The following is a 21,252-nucleotide window of genomic DNA, read 5'->3' as shown; positions in this document are numbered from 1 at the left end:
TGCTGGTCAATGCTGACCCCTGCGCGGGCCGCTGTATCCCCCAGGCCACGGTGCACAGTTCTCCTGGGAGCACCCGATGCTAACAGTCTCTCGTTCTCGCCTTCTGCAGAAAGAATGGCCTATTACACCTCCAGGATGCAGCCCCCTGTGGAGATGGTTTCAGCTCAGGGACGACCAGGCCCCCCTGGAAAAGATGGGACACCTGGCCGACCCGGATCCCCAGGAGGTCCTGGGCTACCAGGACAGATTGGACGTGAAGGTCGACAAGGGGTGCCTGGGATGAGAGGTATCTGACCCCCATCTTATAAAACACAAAGCCAGGCTTTAACCTCTGCATGCCAGAAGCCTGGTTCTGAAGGGGGGATCAGGATAGGGGCAAAGTTAGTTATTTTATTTATCTTCTCCCATCCTTAGGGATCACAGCAAAGTACAAAAGAGCATAAAAATGGCTCCTGCTGCCGGTGAATTCCAGCTCATTCCTCTTCCTCAGTCTGTCTGCTCTATAAGGGACTTTTTTTTTCCAAATTACATGCAGAGTCTGCATAAGGATTTATGTGGATAAATTATGCAAGATGGAGCCTTCAGACATTTATCGGGAGCAATTTCCCTCTTGCAGAATGGCTGGCAATGCCTTGCCTGTACCTTGTCAGTGGATGCTGAGATTCTCAAGTGTTCAGGGCATTTCTCACAGCATTTTCTTTTCTATCAGGTGAACCAGGTACTAAAGGAGAAAAGGGAGCTACTGGTAATGGTGTGATGGGAGAGACTGGCCTGCCCGGGCCTCCAGGTAAGGTGGAAATGAAGGAAAGGGTGCATGGGGGTATCCTGCACGGAGCGGCAGTTACTACCCTTAGTCAGAAGGCATGGGGGTAACCTGCACGGAGCGGCAGATACCACCCTTAGTCAGAAGGCATGGGGGTAACCTGCACGGAGCGGCAGATACCACCCTTAGTCAGAAGGCATGGGGGTAACCTGCACGGAGCGGCAGATACCACCTTTAGTCAGAAGGCATGGGGGTAACCTGCACGGAGCGGCAGATACCACCCTTAGTCAGAAGGCATGGGGGTAACCTGCACGGAGCGGCAGATACCACCCTTAGTCAGAAGGCATGGGGGTAACCTGCACGGAGCGGCAGATACCACCCTTAGTCAGAAGGCAGGGGGTAACCTGCACGGAGCGGCAGATACCACCCTTAGAAGGCATGGGGGTAACCTGCACGGAGCGGCAGATACCACCCTTAGTCAGAAGGCATGGGGTAACCTGCACGGAGCGACAGATACTACCCTTAGTCAGAAGGCATGAGGGTAACCTGCACGGAGCGGCAGTTACTACCCTTAGTCAGAAGGCATGAGGGTAACCTGCACGGAGCGGCAGATACCACCCTTAGTCAGAAGGCATGGGGGTAACCTGCACGGAGCGGCAGATACCACCCTTAGTCAGAAGGCATGGGGGTAACCTGCACGGAGCGGCAGATACCACCCTTAGTCAGAAGGCATGGGGGTAACCTGCACGGAGCGGCAGATACCACCCTTAGTCAGAAGGCATGGGGGTAACCTGCACGGAGCGGCAGATACCACCCTTAGTCAGAAGGCATGGGGGTAACCTGCACGGAGCGGCAGATACCACCCTTAGTCAGAAGGCATGGGGGTAACCTGCACGGAGCGGCAGATACTACCCTTAGTCAGAAGGCATGGGGGTATCCTGCACGGAGCGGCAGATACCACCCTTAGTCAAATGCCATGGGGGTAACCTGCACGGAGCGGCAGATTCTACCCTTAGTCAGAAGGCATGGGGGTAACCTGCACGGAGCGACAGATACTACCCTTAGTCAGAAGGCATGGGGGTAACCTGCACGGAGCGGCGGTTACTATCCTTAGTCAGAAGCCATGCAATTACTACCATTAACTGATTAGCCTTGATGCTTTTGGTGCAACTTCATCACCGCTCTCTACGTCAATGGTTGAGGGTTGGGGGGAGCAAAGGGGAATGGGATTCAGCTGACAGACAATGCTGAGCCCTGACTTTTACAGCCCCAGTTATTGATATGCAGACAAATGGGAATAAAGTGCAGGATTGCCTCTATGCTCATGTCCAAAAGCAAAGCATGTTCAAGCAGCATTGTCTGAATTATCAAGAAGAGTGCTCACCCTTGCTAGCAGTAATTTTGTTATGGGTCTGATGGTTGCTTGATTTTGATTGTAAATATTACTACCCTTGATATAAAGTTTGAGGGAAACCAGCACGGAGCAGCAGTTACTGCTCTTAACAGAAACATGGGGTAACCTGCATGGAGCGGCAGTTACTGCTCTTAACAGAAACATGGGGGTAATCTGCATGGAGCGGCAGTTACTGCTCTTAACAGAAACATGGGGGTAATCTGCATGGAGCGGCAGTTACTGCTCTTAACAGAAACATGGGGGTAATCTGCATGGAGCGGCAGTTACTGCTCTTAAGAGAAACATGGGGTAACCTGCACGGAGCAGCAGTTAGTGCTCTTAACAGAAACATGGGGGTAACCTGCACGGAGCAGCAGTTAGTGCTCTTAACAGAAACATGGGGGTAACCTGCACGGAGCGGTAGTTCTTACTCTTAACAGAAACATGGGGGTGACCTGCCCGGAGCGGCAGTTACTGCTCTTAACAGAAACATGGGGGTGACCTGCCCGGAGCGGCAGTTACTGCTCTTAACAGAAACATGGGGGTAACTTGCATGGAGCGGCAGTTACTACCCTTAACAGAAACATGGGGGTAACCTGCACGGAGCGGCAGTTACTGCTCTTAACAGAAACATGGGGGTGACCTGCAAGGAGCGGCAGTTACTGCCCTTAACAGAAACATGGGGGTGACCTGTATGGAGCGGCAGTTACTACCCTTAACAGAAACATGGGGGTGACCTGCACCGAGCGGCAGTTGTTACTCTTAACAGAAACATGGGGGTAACTTGCATGGAGCGGCAGTTACTACCCTTAACAGAAACATGGGGGTAACCTGCACGGAGCGGCAGTTACTGCTCTTAACAGAAACATGGGGGTAACCTGCAAGGAGCGGCAGTTACTGCCCTTAACAGAAACATGGGGGTGACCTGTATGGAGCAGCAGTTACTACCCTTAACAGAAACATGGGGGTGACCTGCAAGGAGCGGCAGTTACTGCTCTTAACAGAAACATGGGGGTGACCTGCAAGGAGCGGCAGTTACTACCCTTAACAGAAACATGGGGGTGACCTGTATGGAGCGGCAGTTACTGCTCTTAACAGAAACATGGGGGTAACCTGCAAGGAGCGGCAGTTACTACCCTTAACAGAAACATGGGGGTGACCTGTATGGAGCGGCAGTTACTGCCCTTAACAGAAACATGGGGGTGACCTGTATGGAGCGGCAGTTACTACCATAAGAAACTTGCTGGGCAGACTGGATAGAGCATTTGCTCTTTTTCTGCCCCCATTACTATGTTACTATGTTATGCTTTGTTGTGTGAAAATTCACAGCTCTTAGAGATGAGAGACCTAGTTTATTTGAATGTCAGTGATTTCCTCTTCTGATGACCGACCTTGTGAATGCTCTTGCTCTGCTCCACCCATGAAGTGCAGCAGATATTACCGCTTGCCTCCTCTCTTCCCCATTAGCCAATCAGATTGCCTTGTTGGCATCCAGTCTGGGACTGGACCAATCACTGCTGGCTGAGTTGCGGCCCCCCCCCCCCCCCCCCAGCAACTTTCTGTCAATTTTACACTTGGAGCTGTGGGCCCTGCTGCTTTCAATGTCCTTTTTGTCTGTTTTTCAGCAGAGCCCTTACTTTTCTTTCTCTCTTTCCCTGTAGGACCTGCAGGGCCACCAGGCTATGGAAAGATTGGGCCACCTGGGCCAGTGGGTCAGCAGGGTATTCCTGGCATCCCGGGCCCCTCTGGCACAACGGGTCAGCCTGGCAAGGCGGGGCGCTGCAACCCTTCTGACTGTTTTAGTGTGATGTCCATGGAGCAGTACCAACCCAAAAGCATGAAAGGCCCAGGGCGATGAGCGTGTGGAAGGAAAGACTCCAGTGGGGCCAGCCTGTGAATTCTTTGTATTGTTCATCTTTCTGTAACCTTTCCAGTGGGGTTTACCTCTCAGCATGGGATTTTGTTTGTGTTCATGTCTCGGGTGTACACAGTGGGAGGCAACTCATTGACATCTGTGCTCCAGCAAAACCCATTTCAAGATGGTGCTTTCCGTAAGGGCCTTACCAGGGGGCAGTGCAGCTTCTACCTCTCTTGGGTTTTCCTCAGCTTCTTTCACCGAGATGGGTTCTTGTGCCTTGAAGCTTTTTTTAATTTTCTCTAAGCTGCCACTAAGTTCTTGAAATCTTGCGACTGCATTGTTAAGGAAGTCCAGCCAGGGACTCTGCAATCCTCTTCTGCCTGCAGCTGCTGTGATTCATGTTTTAGGGAACTTGGCTGAGCCTTTGACCTTCAGTTCTCCAATAATTCCGAAGGTGCCTTTTCTTCACCTGTTATACCTGTCAGCTTTTCTTCCTGGGACTGTGGAATTGTGGGGGCAGCTCCAATGTGAATGGGTCTTTTACCCCAATGTACTACAGACATTTTGGGAAAGGGGGGCTGTTAAGGCTCATCCTCCTCCGTTTTTCTTGATTTTAGAAAAGATCTTTTACCAGACCAGTGTCTTGTTGTGCTGTCTGTGTTCAGAGTATGGTAAATTCCATCCTAGACAGGACCGTGTGCTGGTGCGTGTCCACACCTCTTTTGCTAGATTTTGGACATAATTACAAATATTATTGTACAATGGGGAAAGCAGAAGAGTTCAGCAAATCTGGATTGTACCTGTGGAGAGTTAAGTGGAGGAAGCAAAGGGCTATCTTATCCTAAGCTCTCCTTTACTACACAGATAGGAATCACTAGTCACTTCTAAATTGCTCATTGCTCTGGAGTGGATGGCATGCCAGAGCTCGCCTGCGTCTGTAGTCTGGACCTGTTAGAGGTTTTGAAAGCTAAACAGAAATAAAGGTTTCTACTTTGAATATAAGGTCAAGAGAAGGTTGTAGCAGGCCAATATGGCAAGTCAAGAGCCTATGGACAGGATTACATGCAATATCACCTAACGCTGGCTCTGCTCTGTGCAGTAGACTGACCTGGGATGTCCACCAAACTGGTTTCAATTGTCAGCTGGTTATTTCTTGCATGTTTGAATTTTTTTTATTGCCAGTCATGGTTTTGAAGAAAAAATTGTTGAAAATGTTTTTTATTCTGATTTTAACTAAAAGCACAACTCCGAGAATATAATTTATGGAATACCAGCTTGCCATCTGATTCTGTGTGCATGTTGCTGTTGTTGATGCATCTGTGCTAGAAGCAGGGTCCCAGTAGGGGTTTGACCAGAACAGGTAATGTTGGACAGTTTGTACAACAGTAAAGGGACACTGTAATCTCCAGTCACTGTTGTGCCTCATGCTTTTGCTTCCATTATGGTTTCCTGAGTCTATTACATCTCCTGCAGCTGCTGAGCTGCAGGAGAATGGGAAGCTGCTGCTTCCTGTGGTGACTGTCATGGATAGGTCAATGCAATAAGGTGCATCCAGTTGAGCACATGCTTTGTGCATGTAGAATTAGTCAGCAAAACAGTAAACAGGCCGATTCAGTAAAAATGAGCGGGAAAGTAGGCGCTCTGAGGCGAGTGCCCGCTGTCCCGACGCATGCCCAGGCCACTCTCCTGCACACGCGATTCACTATACAAATGAAGACCCGCGCTAATAAGGAGGCACTAGGGATACTAGTGCGTCCCTAGCGCCTCCTTATTGACAGAAGCGGTGGCTGTCAGCGGGTTTGACAGCCGATGCTTAATTTTACTGGCATCGGTTGTCAAACACGCCAACCGCCACAGGTTCGGAAAACGGACGCCGGCAAAATTGAGCGTCCGTTTTCCAACCTGTGGGCCTTTTTTTTTTTTTTGAGGCCCCGACTTAATATCGCTATGATATTAAATCAGAGGGTGTACAGAAAAGCAGTTTTTTCTGCTTTTCTGTACACTTTCCTAGTGCCGCCCAATTTCTGAGCCTAAAACATGCGGCTTGGCTGCACATTTTACTTTCTGTATCGAGTGGGACTAACTAATAGGCTCATCAATATGCATTTGCATGTTGAGGGCGCTATTACTTTGGGGGGGATGCACGTTTTCCACGCACTATTACCCCTTTCTGTATAAGGGGTAATAATAGCGTGTCAAAAATGCGTGTCCAAACGGGGGCTAATGGTGCACTTGCCCTGAGCGCACCGTACTGAATCGGCTTGAAAGAGATTAGTGTGTCTAAAACGTGCACCCTACCAAAAGCATACCGGATAGCACCCAATGCATGTAAATTAAATAAAAATGAAGAGATTTGCTATTACCTCCCAATGCAGGAAAGGGTGCCCAAAAGGCTGGGTGCCCAATGCATATTTTTTTACATGAGAAAATTAATTCCAGCGCTGTAGGTACAATAAAGCTTACTTACAGTCAGGGGCTCATGAGAAACATGAATAATGTGGTCCTCTGTGTTGTGATAAATATGCCCCTTGTAGGGTAGGGTTGTGTACAGAGATTAGAGAGGATAAAATGGAGATGTTTGGGATTAGAACAAAAAATTTAAAAAATGTAGAGAAGGGTTAGTGGCATGGAGCGTACTGAAAAACGGTGAGTGATTCCTTTCCTTTCGGTAAACAACAAGCAATAAACATTTGAGCGCAAGAAATGCACATTTGGCCCTAGCGTGCCCGTTTTGTATACTGCTCCAATTTCTCATTTCATTAGTGCCTAGGGCGCACTGGAACTGTGGCTGCGTTAGAAAAATGGGTGCATTCGCGCGTCTTATTGCATCGACTTGTACATGTGCTGGGCCATCATCATGATTGGGCTAGCAGAGGGCTACTGGTGGTGGTGGAGAACAGCCACCTGCTCCGGCAGGGACCAGAAGGAGAATGGAACTAAGCAAGGAAGGGGCGAGGCTTCTGGGCTGAAGGAGGGGAGAGAAGGTGTCTGGGATATTTGCCAGAGGCTGAGGACGGGAAGGGACCAGAAGTCGCTGAGAAGGGGCGGGGTCGGCAGCAGCAGCAGCATGCACGCCCTATATGCCGCCCCTGCTATTTGCGTCACTTCCGGTCATACAGGGGCCGGAGCTCGGAGCAGTGACGGGGCCCCTGGAGGCGGTGCAGAGATCGTGCTGGGCTTGGCTTCCGCTTTCTCTGCGTGCATCTTGCACTCGGCTCCACATCCGCCGCTCGGGCTGCCCCAGACTTGCATTGGCCCGACGCGCGCGCGCGCCTGCAGGCCTATTCTTTCCTGACGTTTTCTGACGGACGGCTGCCTAACCAATCAGAGTGGGATCCAGGCTGACAGCGCAACCATTCAGCTGTGGGGTACTCGCGCGAGGCCTCCGTCCAGCAGTTGGTGACGTCAGAAGCGCGATGGCCAGCTACCCGTACGGGCAGGTGAGGGAGAGGGAGGTCAGGGGTGTTTGGCCTCTTGTGGTCGGAGTCGGGCGTGGCCCCTGGGCAGCGGCGGTGGGGCTGGGCCGGAGAGAGCCTGCAAGCGGGGGCCGTGGCTTAGGGAGTCGCGGGCACCGCCCTCCTTTCGTTTGTCCGCGCAGAGGGCTTGCGTTAGCTCGGAGCTGTGAAGGCCTCGGTCTCCTTTCTTCCCTGGGAGGGAACCCACGCGTGCGGGCTCCGAGCTCCTTCGGAGGCACCGCCTTACCGCTCGTCGGGAGCCGCACTCCCATCATGCGATTGCTGGAGCACAAGCTAAGGATGTTATCGTCCAAAGAAACTGCCAAATGACAGAGTCTTCCTAGCACTGAGGACTTTCAAAGCCTGAAAGTGTTGTAAAGCAAACAAAAAAAACGGCGGGGGTGCAAGTGACTGCAGAGATGATAAAGCGTGGGGGGAGGTGAAGGAGTGACTGCAGAGATGATGGGGGGGGGGGGTGCAAGTGACTGCAGAGATGATAAAGCGTGGGGGGAGGTGAAGGAGTGACTGCAGAGATGATGGGGGGGGGGTGCGAGTGATTGCAGAGATGATGGGGGGGGGTGCGAGTGATTGCAGAGATGATGGGGGGGGAGGGTGCGAGTGATTGCTGAGATGATGGGGGGGATGTGCAAGTGATTGCAGAGGTGGCAAAGTTGGGGGGGGGGGGAGAAGCTAGCAAAATCTGTAAAGGCATTCTGCACTGCCCTCATGATTCACATAACTTTATTGACACGAGTTTTACATGTGCTGCCAATAAAATAGTAAATTGCTCATAAAGTCCAAAACACACAACAAATCTGTACAGCAAACAAAACACAATCTCCCCGGAAAGGTTTGAAAATTCAATTGATGCCAAAAGTATAATTGTAGTACAGTTTCAAAAGAAGCCAGATTATAATAAGACTGTTTTTAGAAATTGAGTGTGGCTGTCTTTATTTTGTAATCCAGTGCACTTAAAAACCAATATTAAAGACTAATCAAGAAACAACGTATAATGAACTCAAAGACTGAGGGAACAAAGTCCAGATAGTAAAAATACTCTGTTCTTAATTTTTCACCCCGACTCTGTGCCATCTTTCGTCATTAACAGCATCAGGAGGTTCTTTCCAGGCGCATTAAGAATTCTCACATGCCAAGTCTCCAAGATTGAACGTGACTCAATACAAAGGTCCTTCAGGTCTTCATTTTAAAAGCATAGCAACATGAACCTAATTTCTAAGAGCAGTCTTAATTTATTATAATCGGGCTGCATTTAAAATGGTACTACAATTATACTTTTGGCATCAATTGAATTTTCAAAGCTTTCTGGGGTGATTGGGTTTTGTTTGGTGTGTTGTCTATATAATATACAGAATAATTAAAATAAAATGGTAGGAAAACAAAAATATTACAAATAATCAAGTAAATGTACAGGTTTTCAGGAAGTACAGCATGAAAGACGTGGTTCCAGCTTTTGATGCTGGTCTGTATTGTCCCTGGTCAGATTTCATTTTTCTCTAGCTGCCGTATCTCCTCTTACCCACTTTATTTTAGTTTTCTCCACATATCCAGATTGACCAACCTGCCATCCACTTATCTTTAGCAAGGAACTTGACTCTTGCTTCAGTGCTGAGTACACTTGTTGCTCATCTGACAAAAAGAAACCTGGTGCTGAATGACAGCTGCTGAATTATCACAGGCTACCTTAAATCAACTAATGTAAACTGCTTGTATCTCATTGCTGGAATAGCACCCCCATAGAGTTGTGTACAGTCACTCTGTCAAAAAGAAAAAAAAAACCTGAAGTTGCACAAATTTCCTCATGACAGTAGAAGTAATTAATAAACCTATGATGTGGTAGATCCATCTTGCAGATCATGCCACTGATTAGCTGTGATTGTGGTGAGAACCAAACCATGCATCACCTTTTTGAGTTACCCATTGCTTAAGACTGGTGCATGTACAATGTTGGATCTTGGTGAGTGCCAACTCATTAGCACTGAAATGTGCTCATTAATGGAAAGAAATATGACTTTGGATGGACATGAGAACATGATCACCTGGCAGCCAGCTGAAAGTAAATAAGCAAATACCTTTGTAGCAGTGCAGTGCTGAGAGGAATACTTATTGTATCCTGCAAAGAAACTTGCTGGGTTCCTAGAATTTTAACAAGAGCTATGGCTTAGGAGAAGCAGAGAGGTGTAGGCAGATGGTGCATGCTCCCGAGCCTTCAAGTGTTTTGTCTAATGACCAGCGCAGCAGCACATGGAGGCTTGCTCTCATCTGAAGCCTCATCAGATCCTGCACTGAACTTTAATGTTGGCTTGGAAGCATGGGATTCTGCTAAACCAAGCTCTGCACCCCATCATATTGTCACATGCCTGGCACTTTTAAGAGGGCCTGCTGTCGGTGACTGCTCATCAGCAAAGGAGCAACCCAAAGGGGTTATGCCTCTTGTGCACCTTGGGACACTTTTAAGGGGATTTTAGTGCAAGGAGTTCATTTTCTGGTACTGAGGTGCTGGATAGTGGTTAGTGATTGCTAGCTGTGATAACACATCATATTTCCAATCCTGTGAGAGCAGCAGATTGGAAATTGATGGGATTCTGAGATCAGCTTGTTCGTTTTGAAATGTTTTGAGTATTTTGTGCTTTTACTTTTATTGTTTTTGAGTTATTTGTTGTATTTATATTCAATTGATTTGTGTATGGTATTTCTTGTAAGCTCCCTCGGGATAAAAGTGATAATTAAACCTGATATTGAAAAAGAGTGCCAAATTTGAAGCTGTCTTGTGTTTGCAATTTGAGAAATCACTCAAATAGCTCATGAACTATATATACAAGAGAAGTAATGTTTGCAATTTCCTATTGGCAAAAAAAGGATCTCCCAAAAATGTCTCATTTTTGTTCACTTTTTGGTGCATTACTCTGCACGTTATTGAATTTCTTTCTAGACCATAAATTCCCTTATTTTATATTTTCTTCCCAGGGTTATTCTGGGTCTGCAGGACAAGCGCCAGGAGCCCCTCCTGGCAGTTACTATGGTGGGCTTCCTTCTGGACGGCAGCATGGAGGTTTTCCACCACCAGGCAGTTCCTATGGAGGGCAAGCACCTGGAGGACCTTATGGCCCATCATATGGGCATTCTACACCAGGGGGGCCACCATCAGGTGCTCCTGGTGGACCTTATGGTGGCTCAGCACCTGGAGGGCCTTATGGGGCACCATCCACTAATCCGTATGGTGCAGTTCAGCCAGGACATTATGGACAAGGGCCTGCAACAGGTGAGTGCAAGCTTCTGACTGCTATGAACAAGTGTATTCCTCCACAGCCACCTCTCCTGTCTTAGTCTGGGGTAACGGGGTGGGGTGGAACTGGTAGTTATAAAAGGTATTGACTATGGCTTCTCTGTGGAAGAATCTGTTCTGCACGAGAGCACATTGCAGGCAAGATGCAAGAGCTTGAACTATCTCGCTGGTTCCCTGTATTGTATTTATGCTTTACATTGAAAACATACTGATACTCGTAATGTGAGAGGAGGGTTGTCTGCTGCAAGTTATCTACATGTTTGTTACCAATTACTATGAAAAACCCCACATGCAGAGTCTGCACCTCAGCCAGACTGAAATTTGAAGGCTCGCTTCGTTTTTTGATTTAAGCTTTTATATATGTTTTGGGTTTCATTCGTTGTGGTTAAAGTATTTTTTATGTTCCCTGTACGTAGCCAGATCAGTCCAGCCTCCTGGGTTTTGCCTCCCTTCCAGCAGATGGAGACAGAGAAAGTTTCACTGACACTGGTGTGCCACCTGCAGTCCCTCAGTGTTTCTGTCTCCAGCAGATGGAAGGTGGTGAAAAACCTGCAGTCTGGGGGGGAGTTTAGGGTTTGGTGACTGGCTACCCTCCCTGAAGGGCCATCCTTTCAGGCAGATGAGTGGAGGGGTTTGAAACCCTTGGGTCTGTCCAGGTCCTTGACCCGCTGAGGGGGGAGATGTCTGGTGGGGCTAGTTCCCTCTCCCCCTTCCTACAGATGGATAGCGGAGCCTGCAGCCACCAAAGGGAAGTTATTTATTTATTTAAGGCTTTTATATACCGACTTTTTTGATACAAATCAAATCAACTCGGTTTACATCGAACTAAGCGGTTAACGGTAACCAAATAACAAGAGACAAAATTTGATGAAGCAAAAGTTACATTATAACAAGGGGATGGGAAATAAAAGAGGGGAGAAACGAGAGAGTTTACTATATACAGGTGAGGGTGTGGGAGGGAGGCAGAGGGGCCAACCTCATTATGACGTATTTGTGTGACTTAGTGCTTGTTTAGTTACAGTGGAGATGGGAACAATTCTGAGTCAAGCCATTGGACTAGGAACAGGGAAAGGCTTTATGTAAAGTTGTATTAAAAAAAAATTAAATAAATAGATGTTAAAGGCATTTTAACTGGTTGTGCTGGTCAGGTGATTCAGCCAAGCGTAGCTGCGCACCGCTTTGGGGAGGTCGAGCGCATTAGGTGCTGATTCTTGTGGCGCTTTACAGGCGGGCTGGTGAGGCAGTGCTTGGCGTGTGGTCAGACACTTGCTCAACTTTTCCTTACCGGCTCTTCTCCCACTGCCTCACCAGGGAAGAGGACAGCTCGGGGAGTGTCTGCAGGAAGCACGGCCCCCTGTGTCGAGCAACCTGACGCTGTCGTCCCATTTTGTCCTCCTTTGCTGCTGTGGCTGTGAGAGCCTCTAAGGGCTCAGCCCTGTCCCCACCATTATTGCCAGCACTTCAAAGACCCTCAGAACTCTGGGGGGTCCCAGGAGCCTCTGTTGAGGGAGGAGGTGGAAGACCTCCTAGAGCAGGATCCAGAAGTTCCAGGGTTCTTTCCCCCCAGATTTGGTGCTCCTGTTGAACAAGGCTTTTTTGGCTAAACAGGCGGCGGGACGTTGCCTTCAGAAGCCAGCGGATCTGCATGAGCCATTTTTGGCTAGGAGGCATGGATCACCTCGAGTTGGTGGTGCAGCCAGAGTTTGGCCAGCATTTGGGGAATGCAGATGATCCCTCAGGGACTCGAAGGATCGGGATCCTCTGGTTGATGATCCATCAGGGGTGGATCCTTCTCTGGATTATCCGGACCCTGAGGATGCGCGGGATCAAACATCCTCTGTGGAGGGAGATGATCCGAAAGTGGTCAGTCTTCCACCAGGAAGAATTATGGCTCTTTATTCCATGTGTCCTGAAGGATTTGGGTATTAAGGAACCCCAGGTTGTTTCAGACCATGAGGAGGTGAATCCAGTTATGGAGGATTTGGGGAGGCCAGTGAAGGCATTCCCCTTCCATAAATCTGTGAAGACATTGGTGCTCTGGGAGTGGGAAGCTCCAGACGCTGGTTTAAAGGCAGAGCCATGGAGAAGTTGTATCCCTTGCCGGAAGACACTTTGGATCTGCTGCAAATGCCGAGGGTGGATGGTTCGGTTTGGCGGTAACAAAGAAGACTACGATTCCGATGGCGGGATCGGCGGCACGAAAGGATATTTATTTATTTATTTAACAGGTTTTTTTATACCGGTATTCGTGGGTACATCATATCAGTTTACATAGAACTTAACGAGAAATTACAAAGAGCAGGGAGGGCAAGGGTACACAGAATGCTGTATCCTTAATTAACAATAACAAGTGTCTTAAGTATAAAGGAGATGGAATACTGAGCAACGGAAGTACGGGGAATCTGGAATTAGGAGGATACAAATAATGCCTATACGCGGAGGATGGGACTAAGGGGGTAAAAGGTATAAAATGGTTCTACATAAAATTAATATGGTTCAACATATTGAAGTATAATATAAGGTAATAATATAATACAAGGTAATGCATAGATATGCACGATAAGTTGGAGGTACACCTAAAGAAGAATTTTCAGCTATCGGCATTGGGCATTCATGCTGCTGGATGCAGTACTTTTTTGCCCTGGACCGGATTGCGTTGGGTACAGCAATTCCAATCAGATATGATGCTATCCGTGGAAGATGTAAAGCAGGCCAAGAGGCTGGAAGCCATGGTGACTTACGGTGCAGATACTTTGTGTGATCTCATACGCACTTCCTCTCAAATCTATGATGTCCATAATGTCCGCTAGGAGGGTTCTTTGATTGAGGAACTGGTTGGCGGATGTTTGGTCTAAGTCTCAGTTGGGGTTGCTTCCCTTTATGGGGAAGCTTCTTTATGGAGAGGACTTGGAGGAGCTTGTGAAGCATCTTGAAGAGACCAAAGTGCACAGGCTGCCAGAGGGCAAGCAGAGATTTCTCTTCGGCACAGGCTCATTCCCAGCAGTCTCGTCCTTTGGGAGGAGGTCAAAGACAAGGTGCCGGGAGGCAGCAGTCTTGGAATCAGTCCTTTCAAGGCAGGAGACCAACTAGAAATAGTACCAGTCATTGGGTCTCTGGTTCAAGTCTACCCAATGAAGCGAAGCCGGTCTGCTCCTCCGTTCCAAGGATCGGAGGTTGGTTAACGAGTTTTCTCAGAGTGGGCCAAGCTCACTTCGGATAAGTGGGTCCTACGTGTGATAGAGCACAGTTATGCTTTAGAATTTGCACGCCCGTTTAAAGGGTTTGTGCATAAGGTCCTCTTGCGCTTTTGACTGGAAAAAGATGTGTGGTTCGAGAGACTGTCAGTCTACGTATGTTGGGGGGAGGGGGGGCATAATTCCAGTACCTGTCTCAGAGCAGGGAACAAGAGGTATTCCATTTATTCTGTGGTCCCAAAGAAACGGTGTTTTTCATCCGATCTGTTTTCAGATGGAAACATTGAGGTCGAGGATCACTGCAGTACGCAAACGGGGGAGTTTTTGGGTTCTCTGGCTTTGACGAAGCATATCTTCAATTTCCAATTCACCTGGATCATTAAAGTTTTTTTTTTCCTTGGGTTCATGATTCTTGGGGACCTTTTTTAGTTTTGCGCCCTGCCTTTTGGATTGGCAGCAGCACCAATGACCTTTGCAACAGTAGCAGTAGTGGAAGCAGCTCTTTGGCAAGAGGGCATACTGGTACACCCGTATTTGGACAGTTGGTTGATTTCAGGCAAGGTCAGAGGACCGTTTGTCATCGGGCAGTGGCAGTGGTGCTGCAGTGCTTATGGTCCCTGGGCTGGGTTGTGAATCTTCCCTACAGTCAGGTTAGTCCAGAGTCCTGCCCGGGTTTGGAGAGTCCGCTCGATCTGTGTTTGCTTGTATACAAGCTGAAGATGTTTTCCGTTTGGCGTTGTAGCTCGGGAGATGGTTGTATATTCTGGATTGAATATGGTTACATTGTGTTTTTAGAGACGTTTCCATCTTGGCTTGGGTACAGGTCCATACTGAGGGACTACAGGTGGTGCACCAGTTTGTGATAGCGTCTGCAAAACTTTCTCTGTCTCCATCTGCTGGAAGGGAGGCAAAACCCAGGAGTCTGGACTGATCTGTGGTACTGCAGGAATGAAAATGAGCAGGTAAGAACCAATTTCCCTTTTTCTTTCCTTGCAGGTGGGGTCCCTCAGGGTGTAGACCCAGAAGCGTTTTCTTGGTTTCAGACGGTAGATTCGGATCGCAGTGGCTACATCTCCTTGAAGGAACTCAAGCAGGCTCTGGTCAACTCCAACTGGTCAGCATTCAATGATGAGACCTGTCTGATGATGATGAGTGAGTGAGGCTTTGGCTCTTCGGTAGGGGAGGCGGGGAGAGATTTCTCGTTGCTGGGAGGCATTGTGCATGTGCTCATACACACCGCTCAAATATTCTGTAGGATCTCTTAAGCGAAGATTGTGGAGTGGTGTGTGTCTGTGATTGGCTCCAGAGCTGGCCAGTCATCACTGCTTTTATTTCTTTTGTGTAGAAAAGGTAATGTTTTTAAAAAATAGACTATCCAGTTCTAGATTATGCCTGTTCTGCAAAGCTGTGTTGGGTTGAGGTATGTGATGAGAATTGAATACAAAGAGCCAAATACCTTGTTCTCCAGTCATTCAGGTAGTGCACTCTATTTCCAGAAAACATTGAATGGGATTGATTTGGTTTGTCCTCCAGACACTCCTTGATCTATTTAAGAATAGATTCCAAATCTTATGAAACTTGTGGCCAAGATCTTGTTTAATTTTTTCCAGTGAAATAGCCTCCCTAACCCTGCTGAGCCACCTTTTCAAACCATGTCCAAGCTGCGCTGTTTTTCTTTTCCTCTAGACATGTTTGATAAAACCAGGTCAGGCAGAATGGATCTTTTTGGCTTCTCTGCCCTGTGGAGGTTTATCCAGCAGTGGAGGACTCTCTTCCAGCAGTATGACCGGGACTGCTCGGGCTCTATAAATGCTGGCGAATTGCACCAAGGTGAGGGGAGAATGCAACGTTTATTGACAGTTCAATGGCAGGGCAGAGCAACAAGGAATACTTGGAACCATTTTTATGTAATGATTAGCTGCGTTTCATAGGGGAAACTGGCCTCGTAAGACCATCGGTTCTTCCAGTTTGGTTTTTACCCAGCAATTATATCAGAACCAAGGCTGAGATCTACCATGCTTTATTTGCCCTCCCACCTTCCTTTAGTCCAGTCACTGCACCAACGTTCTTGGGCTGGGGTCTTGCTGGGAGGCTTCCAGAAGGAACCCTGGTGCTGTGGCTCCTAAATCTGGCCACTGGCGATGGACTTCCTCTGTGAGTGCTGCTTTCTTGGCCTCCCCAGGAAGCAGAAGACCTGAGCTGGTAATCAGTGCGCAGCACTGCTAGCTGGCCGTGTTCATCTTCCTTCATTCAGAGGATAGAGCACGCTGTGACTTCTGGGACTTCCACATTCTTTTTCATTTTATTTCCTATAGGGAAAATCGAAGAGGTCAGAGCATATTGTGATGTCATTTGAGCATTTTTAAAGCGGCCTTGCTTTGATTGGTGTCCATGGTCTATTTACATAGTTACTCCATGGAAAAAGCATTCCTATTGTTTCATGACATGTTTATTATGTGGAAAGTCACACAGCATGCAGATTTCTTACTACAGACGCAAACAAGGCACCATCTAATGGTCCCACATCTTTGCTTCTCTTTCTTTTATTATCACCAGCATTATTTGCAGAAAAATAAAAGAATTTTAGCTTTCTGGAAGTCACTGCTGGTGACAGTGTGATCTATTAAGGGAGGACTTACAGCAGATGTTAAAAAGCAGTTGAGAGATGCTGACTTATCCCACTCTTAGGCTCCTCCCAAATCTGCTCTGGGTTTACTTTTTGTGCAGAGCGAAAGTAGTGTTGGAGCATTCGTTTGTCTGCAGGATGTCCAGGTCCCAAATGTTTAATTCTGTGTGTTCATTCTCTCTTAGTGTCGCATCCTGAATGTCTTCCCTGTTTGTCATTGTTCAGTGGTTGACATCTTTTGCCTGATGAGCAATGCATCATGGGATAGGGTGTGCTCATTCTTACTGGATTGCCTTTTTATTTTCTCTTTCTGCCAGCATTGTCCCAGATGGGTTATAACCTGAGCCCCCAGTTCCTGCAGACTCTGATGATACATTCTTGCCAGAGATCGGCCAACCCTAGTGTCCAGCTAGATCGCTTCATCCAGATCTGCACACAGCTACAGAGCATGACAGAAGCGTTCCGGGAGAAGGACACTGCTATGTCGGGCAGCGTGCGTCTCAGCTATGAGGATTTCCTCACAATGACCACATCTCGCTTGCTATGATAGTCTGCCCAGGACTCGCCTGATAGATCAGACACCCCACAGAAGAATCTTTAGGACTTCCTAAGGGCAGGCTGGTGATTTTTCTCAATTTTCTCACTAATTTACAGCATTTCCTTTGGCCCTAGCCAGCTCATTGAAGGCCATGCATAAATGCTCCACGTTTGACTTCAGCGAGCGGATGGAGGAGTGGGCATTGAGACCAACAGCAACTCAGCCTCACAGCTTCATGACACATCAGGCACTGAAATGTTTATTGTGCACTTTTGCTTTTGAGAGGTTAGATCTCTATATGAGTGGTGGCTTGTTCTGCAGAGCAAGCTGGTTGCCACTTGCCATACCAAACCTTTGTCAGTCAGAGAGCCATTTCCATGTCTAGCTGAGACTCTGAGCCCCCTATATTTAGGTGTAAGAGGCCTCCACAGTGCTCTGAAGAACCGAAGATGACAGTACTGGACTTAGCTATGAAATCAGTTTGGGTGGTTGTGTTTTACTTTGGGTAAAATTATTTTTCATGGCCGCCTTCCATTCTGTCTTCAGTTAAGTCTGCATTCTCCTGTTCCACCAAGGCAGAAAATCCTGTACAGAGAGAGTTCATTAGTGGGTGCTTACTGTGCCAAGATGCCGTTTAGTTAGCGTTATCCTTATCGTGAAACAGGACTTGCTAAACTGCAGTCCTTGCCCTCATCCTGCCTTTCTTCTTGCCTTTAGTGAGCTTCCTGGAGAGCAGAGCTATCTGTGTAGGACAGTGTCAGTAAAAGAGGGTTGTATAATGTGTAAAGGAAAACATTTTCTTGTTCTCTTTGCACCACCTTTCAATATCTTTGCATGCAGCAAATATTCCTTTTATTTGGGGCTGGTGGGGAAGAGGACAATTTCATTCCTGAACATCCCAAGTGCCTGGTGAACTCTGATTTGGAAGGGGCATAAAGCTGCACCCCCTTCCCTTCTGCATGGAATTTTCTACAGGTGGGTGGGTGAGCAGTGATGAACCTAGAACCCTGCTTTCCTTTGCAAATTGCCAATTGTAGGTATGCTTCTGATCATGTGACGGATTACCTCACAGGGCCAAAGGGCATGTTTTGTAGGTATGCTTCTGATCATGTGACGGATTACCTCACAGGGCCAAAGGGCATGTTTTGTAGGTATGCTTCTGATCATGTGACGGATTACCTCACAGGGCCAAAGGGCATGTTTTGTAGGTATGCTTCTGATCATGTGACGGATTACCTCACAGGGCCAAAGGGCATGTTTTGTAGGTATGCTTCTGATCATGTGACGGATTACCTCACAGGGCCAAAGGGCATGTTTTGTAGGTATGCTTCTGATCATGTGACGGATTACCTCACAGGGCCAAAGCACATGTTTTGTAGGTATGCTTCTGATCATGTGACGGATTACCTCACAGGGCCAAAGCGCATGTTTTGTAGGTATGCTTCTGATCATGTGACGGATTACCTCACAGGGCCAAAGCGCATGTTTTGTAGGTATGCTTCTGATCATGTGACGGATTACCTCACAGGGCCAAAGTGCATGTTTTGTAGGTATGCTTCTGATCATGTGACGGATTACCTCACAGGGCCAAAGTGCATGTTTTGACCTGTGCTAGAGCATGTGCAATGCCAAAACCTTCTCTGGCTTTCCCCCCTGCAGGGTCTTAAGTATGCTTTCTTCAGATGTGCAGTGTCCGCCAAATCTTGATAGCGTTGCCTTTTTTCCCCTGTGTCTAATTTTTTCATTAGGTTGTGGGAGGTTTATAGTGTATTGAAGAGGGCCAGAGTTTGGAAGTTAATGTCCAATATTGATTGTTGTCAAACTTGTCTGAGGTTTTAAGCTTGCTGGGATTTGTAAAGTTAAATGTTTCATTTTTTATGGTAACAGAAATGGATGGTAGTTACACTGCTAGGTTCATCTCAGCTGGTCACTTTTCCTACTTTTTGCCATACCACTAACCTTGCTTGATCAGAGCCTACTCTTACCCATAACTAAGAATCCTCTGTGTTTATACAACAACCATTAGAATTTGATACTGGTTCTGACCCCACCACCTGCACCAGGATCCTGTTTTCCATGCAGGCAGCCCTCTTGGCGTGTAGGAATAGCCTAGTGGTTAAATCAGTGGGCTACAACCACGGAAGCTCAAGGTTCAAATTCCACTGCTGCTCCTTGTGATTTTGGCAAGTCGCTTCACCCTCCATTGTCTGAAGTACAAACTAAGATTGTGAACCCTTTGGGGGGAGAATAATACCTGCAGTCCCTGAATGTAATCTATTTTGATGTGCTAAAAGGTGGAATATAAATCAAAAACAATAAAATCAATCTCTTCTTATGTGACTTCTGGTGTGACTTCTTGTTCTACATCATCTGCTTGCTCTGGAACATCCCACCAAATCCTGCTTCTTGTGCCTTGTTTACATTTAATATCTTAGCCTCTCTTTCCCTGTTACGTACCTGATCAGACTCCTGGATTTATTCATCCCTGCCAGCAAAGGGAGGCAGAGAAAGTTTCATTGACACTGCTTCATAATCTCTGGTGCCACCTGCAGTTCCTCAGTATTTCTTTGTCTCCAGCAGATGGTGGTTTGTGCAAAAACTGTACTTTCCAGGCAGTCGAAGGCCTTCAGAGCTTCCACAGGAGGTGGGGCTGCGGGGGCTAAATCTCACAATGAGACGAGGCCAGTCCACTCCGTCGTTCCCTGTATAGGTGGTCATCTAGCACGATTTTATGGGGAGTGGGCCAAGATCACTCAGGATCAGTAGGTCCTCAGCATAATGAGATGGTTACGCATTAGAATTTTCACGTCCCATTCACGACCTGTTTCTGTTCTCCCCCTGTGGGTTGCTAGAAAAGCGTCAGGCAGTTCAGGAGACTTTAGACAGGTTGCAGAGATTAGGGGCTGTGAGTCCTGTTCCTTTTGCCGAATGGGGCAAATGTCGATATTCCATTTACTTTGTGGTTCCAAAGAAAGAAAGCACTTTCTGCCCGATTCTGTACTTGAAAAGAGTGATTGTGGCATTAAAGGGTCCGAGATTTCGAATGGAGACCCTGCAATTGGTAATTGCGGCAATGCACAAACAGGAGTTCTTGGCTTCTTTGGACTTGATGGAGGCATACTTGCATATCCCCATTCGTCGGGATCACCAGTGTTTTCTGAGATTTATGGTACTGGGTCAGCATTTCCAGTTTCAGGCTCTCCCTTTTGGGCTTGCCACAGTGCCACACATCTTCACCAAGATTATGGTGGTGGTAACTGGCTCTACGGCGCAAGGGGTATTGGTACACCCTTATCTAGATGACTGGCTCATCGGAGCAAAGTCAGAGGACAATTGTCGCACCACAGTGCAGAAGGTGATTCATGCACTGGAATCTCTAGGCTGGGTGGTGAATTTGGCAAAGAGCCACCTAATTTCGTCTGACTCTCGACTATCTGGGAGCTCGGTTTGACACGATGAAAGGCAAGGTGTTTCTGACGGAGGATAGAGTGTGCAAGTTACAGAGGCAAGTTTGGCGCTTGTTGACATTGCAAGTGCCCAGAGCCTGGGATTTTCTGCAGGTTCTGGGTTCAGTGGCTTCAACGCTAGAGTTGGTTCTGTGGGCCTTTGCACATATGAGACTGCTACAGAGGGCTCTGTTGGCACAGTGGAATCCATTATCGGAGGAATTTTATTGGCCTGTGCCTTTCAAGGGTTATGCTCAGAACAGTCTGTCTTGGTGGCTGCTAATGCCCAGTCTAGTATGTGGTGTCGATCTGGAGGTCCTGGACTGGGTAATTCTTACTACCGATGCCAGCCTTTCTGAATAGGGAGCAGTATGCCAGCGACAGTCGGCCCAGGGCACTTGGTCAGCGGAAGAAGCCTCTTGGTCTATCAATCACTTAGAGTCCAGAGCAGTGAGGTTAGCATACTTGCTTTTCTGCCTTTGGTTCAAGGCTGGTTGGTGAGGGTCTTGTCGGACAGTGCGATGACTGTAGCATACATCAATCGGCAGGGAGGAACCAAGAGTCGAATGGTGACCCAGGAGGCTCAGGAGTCAATTCTTTGGATGGAACAGCATTTGGTTCAGATAGCGGCATGACACATTGCAGGGGTCGAAAACGTCAAAGTGTATTTTCAAG

At 47.7% G+C, this 21,252-nt stretch overlaps 2 protein-coding genes across 6 annotated transcripts in view; both read left to right on the top strand.

Annotated features, from left to right (window-relative positions):
* COL16A1 (collagen type XVI alpha 1 chain) overlaps positions 1 to 5,422 on the top strand; it is a 111,869-nt gene extending 106,447 nt beyond the window's left edge. For all 4 annotated transcript variants that reach the window (XM_029619243.1, XM_029619244.1, XM_029619241.1 and 1 more), the window contains 3 exons: positions 110 to 286; positions 710 to 787; positions 3,818 to 5,422. In XM_029619243.1, coding sequence (XP_029475103.1) covers positions 110 to 286; positions 710 to 787; positions 3,818 to 4,014 — 452 coding nt within the window. In that variant the 3' untranslated portion in view covers positions 4,015 to 5,422. The remainder of the gene's footprint in view (positions 1 to 109; positions 287 to 709; positions 788 to 3,817) is intronic.
* Positions 5,423 to 6,999: 1,577 nt separating this feature from the next.
* PEF1 (penta-EF-hand domain containing 1) lies at positions 7,000 to 19,471 on the top strand. 2 transcript variants are annotated; one of them, XR_003859204.1, is made up of 6 exons: positions 7,000 to 7,454; positions 10,455 to 10,749; positions 14,964 to 15,119; positions 15,654 to 15,797; positions 16,911 to 18,168; positions 18,226 to 19,471. XR_003859204.1 is itself a non-coding variant. In XM_029619967.1 (5 exons), exons 1-5 carry the CDS (start codon positions 7,431 to 7,433, stop codon positions 17,138 to 17,140), a joined length of 849 nt encoding a protein of 282 aa, XP_029475827.1. In that variant the 5' UTR covers positions 7,000 to 7,430; the 3' UTR covers positions 17,141 to 19,471. The 2 variants fall into 2 exon arrangements, 1 of the variants encoding a protein (XP_029475827.1); XM_029619967.1 differs by having other exon boundaries at positions 16,911 to 19,471.
* The last annotated feature ends 1,781 nt before the right edge of the window (positions 19,472 to 21,252 follow it).

The sequence above is a fragment of the Rhinatrema bivittatum genome, chromosome 11 (genome assembly GCF_901001135.1).
Source record: "Rhinatrema bivittatum chromosome 11, aRhiBiv1.1, whole genome shotgun sequence".
NCBI lineage: Eukaryota > Metazoa > Chordata > Amphibia > Gymnophiona > Rhinatrematidae > Rhinatrema > Rhinatrema bivittatum.
This window is presented reverse-complemented; position numbering and strand designations above follow the sequence as displayed.

Coding starts and splice junctions, on each gene's coding strand:
- PEF1 (XM_029619967.1), top strand. CDS start 7,431: ATGGCCAGCTACCCGTACGGGCAG. Junction 7,455..10,454: donor CCAGCTACCCGTACGGGCAG/GTGAGGGAGAGG, acceptor TTTTCTTCCCAG/GGTTATTCTGGGTCTGCAGG. Junction 15,120..15,653: donor GACCTGTCTGATGATGATGA/GTGAGTGAGGCT, acceptor CTTTTCCTCTAG/ACATGTTTGATAAAACCAGG.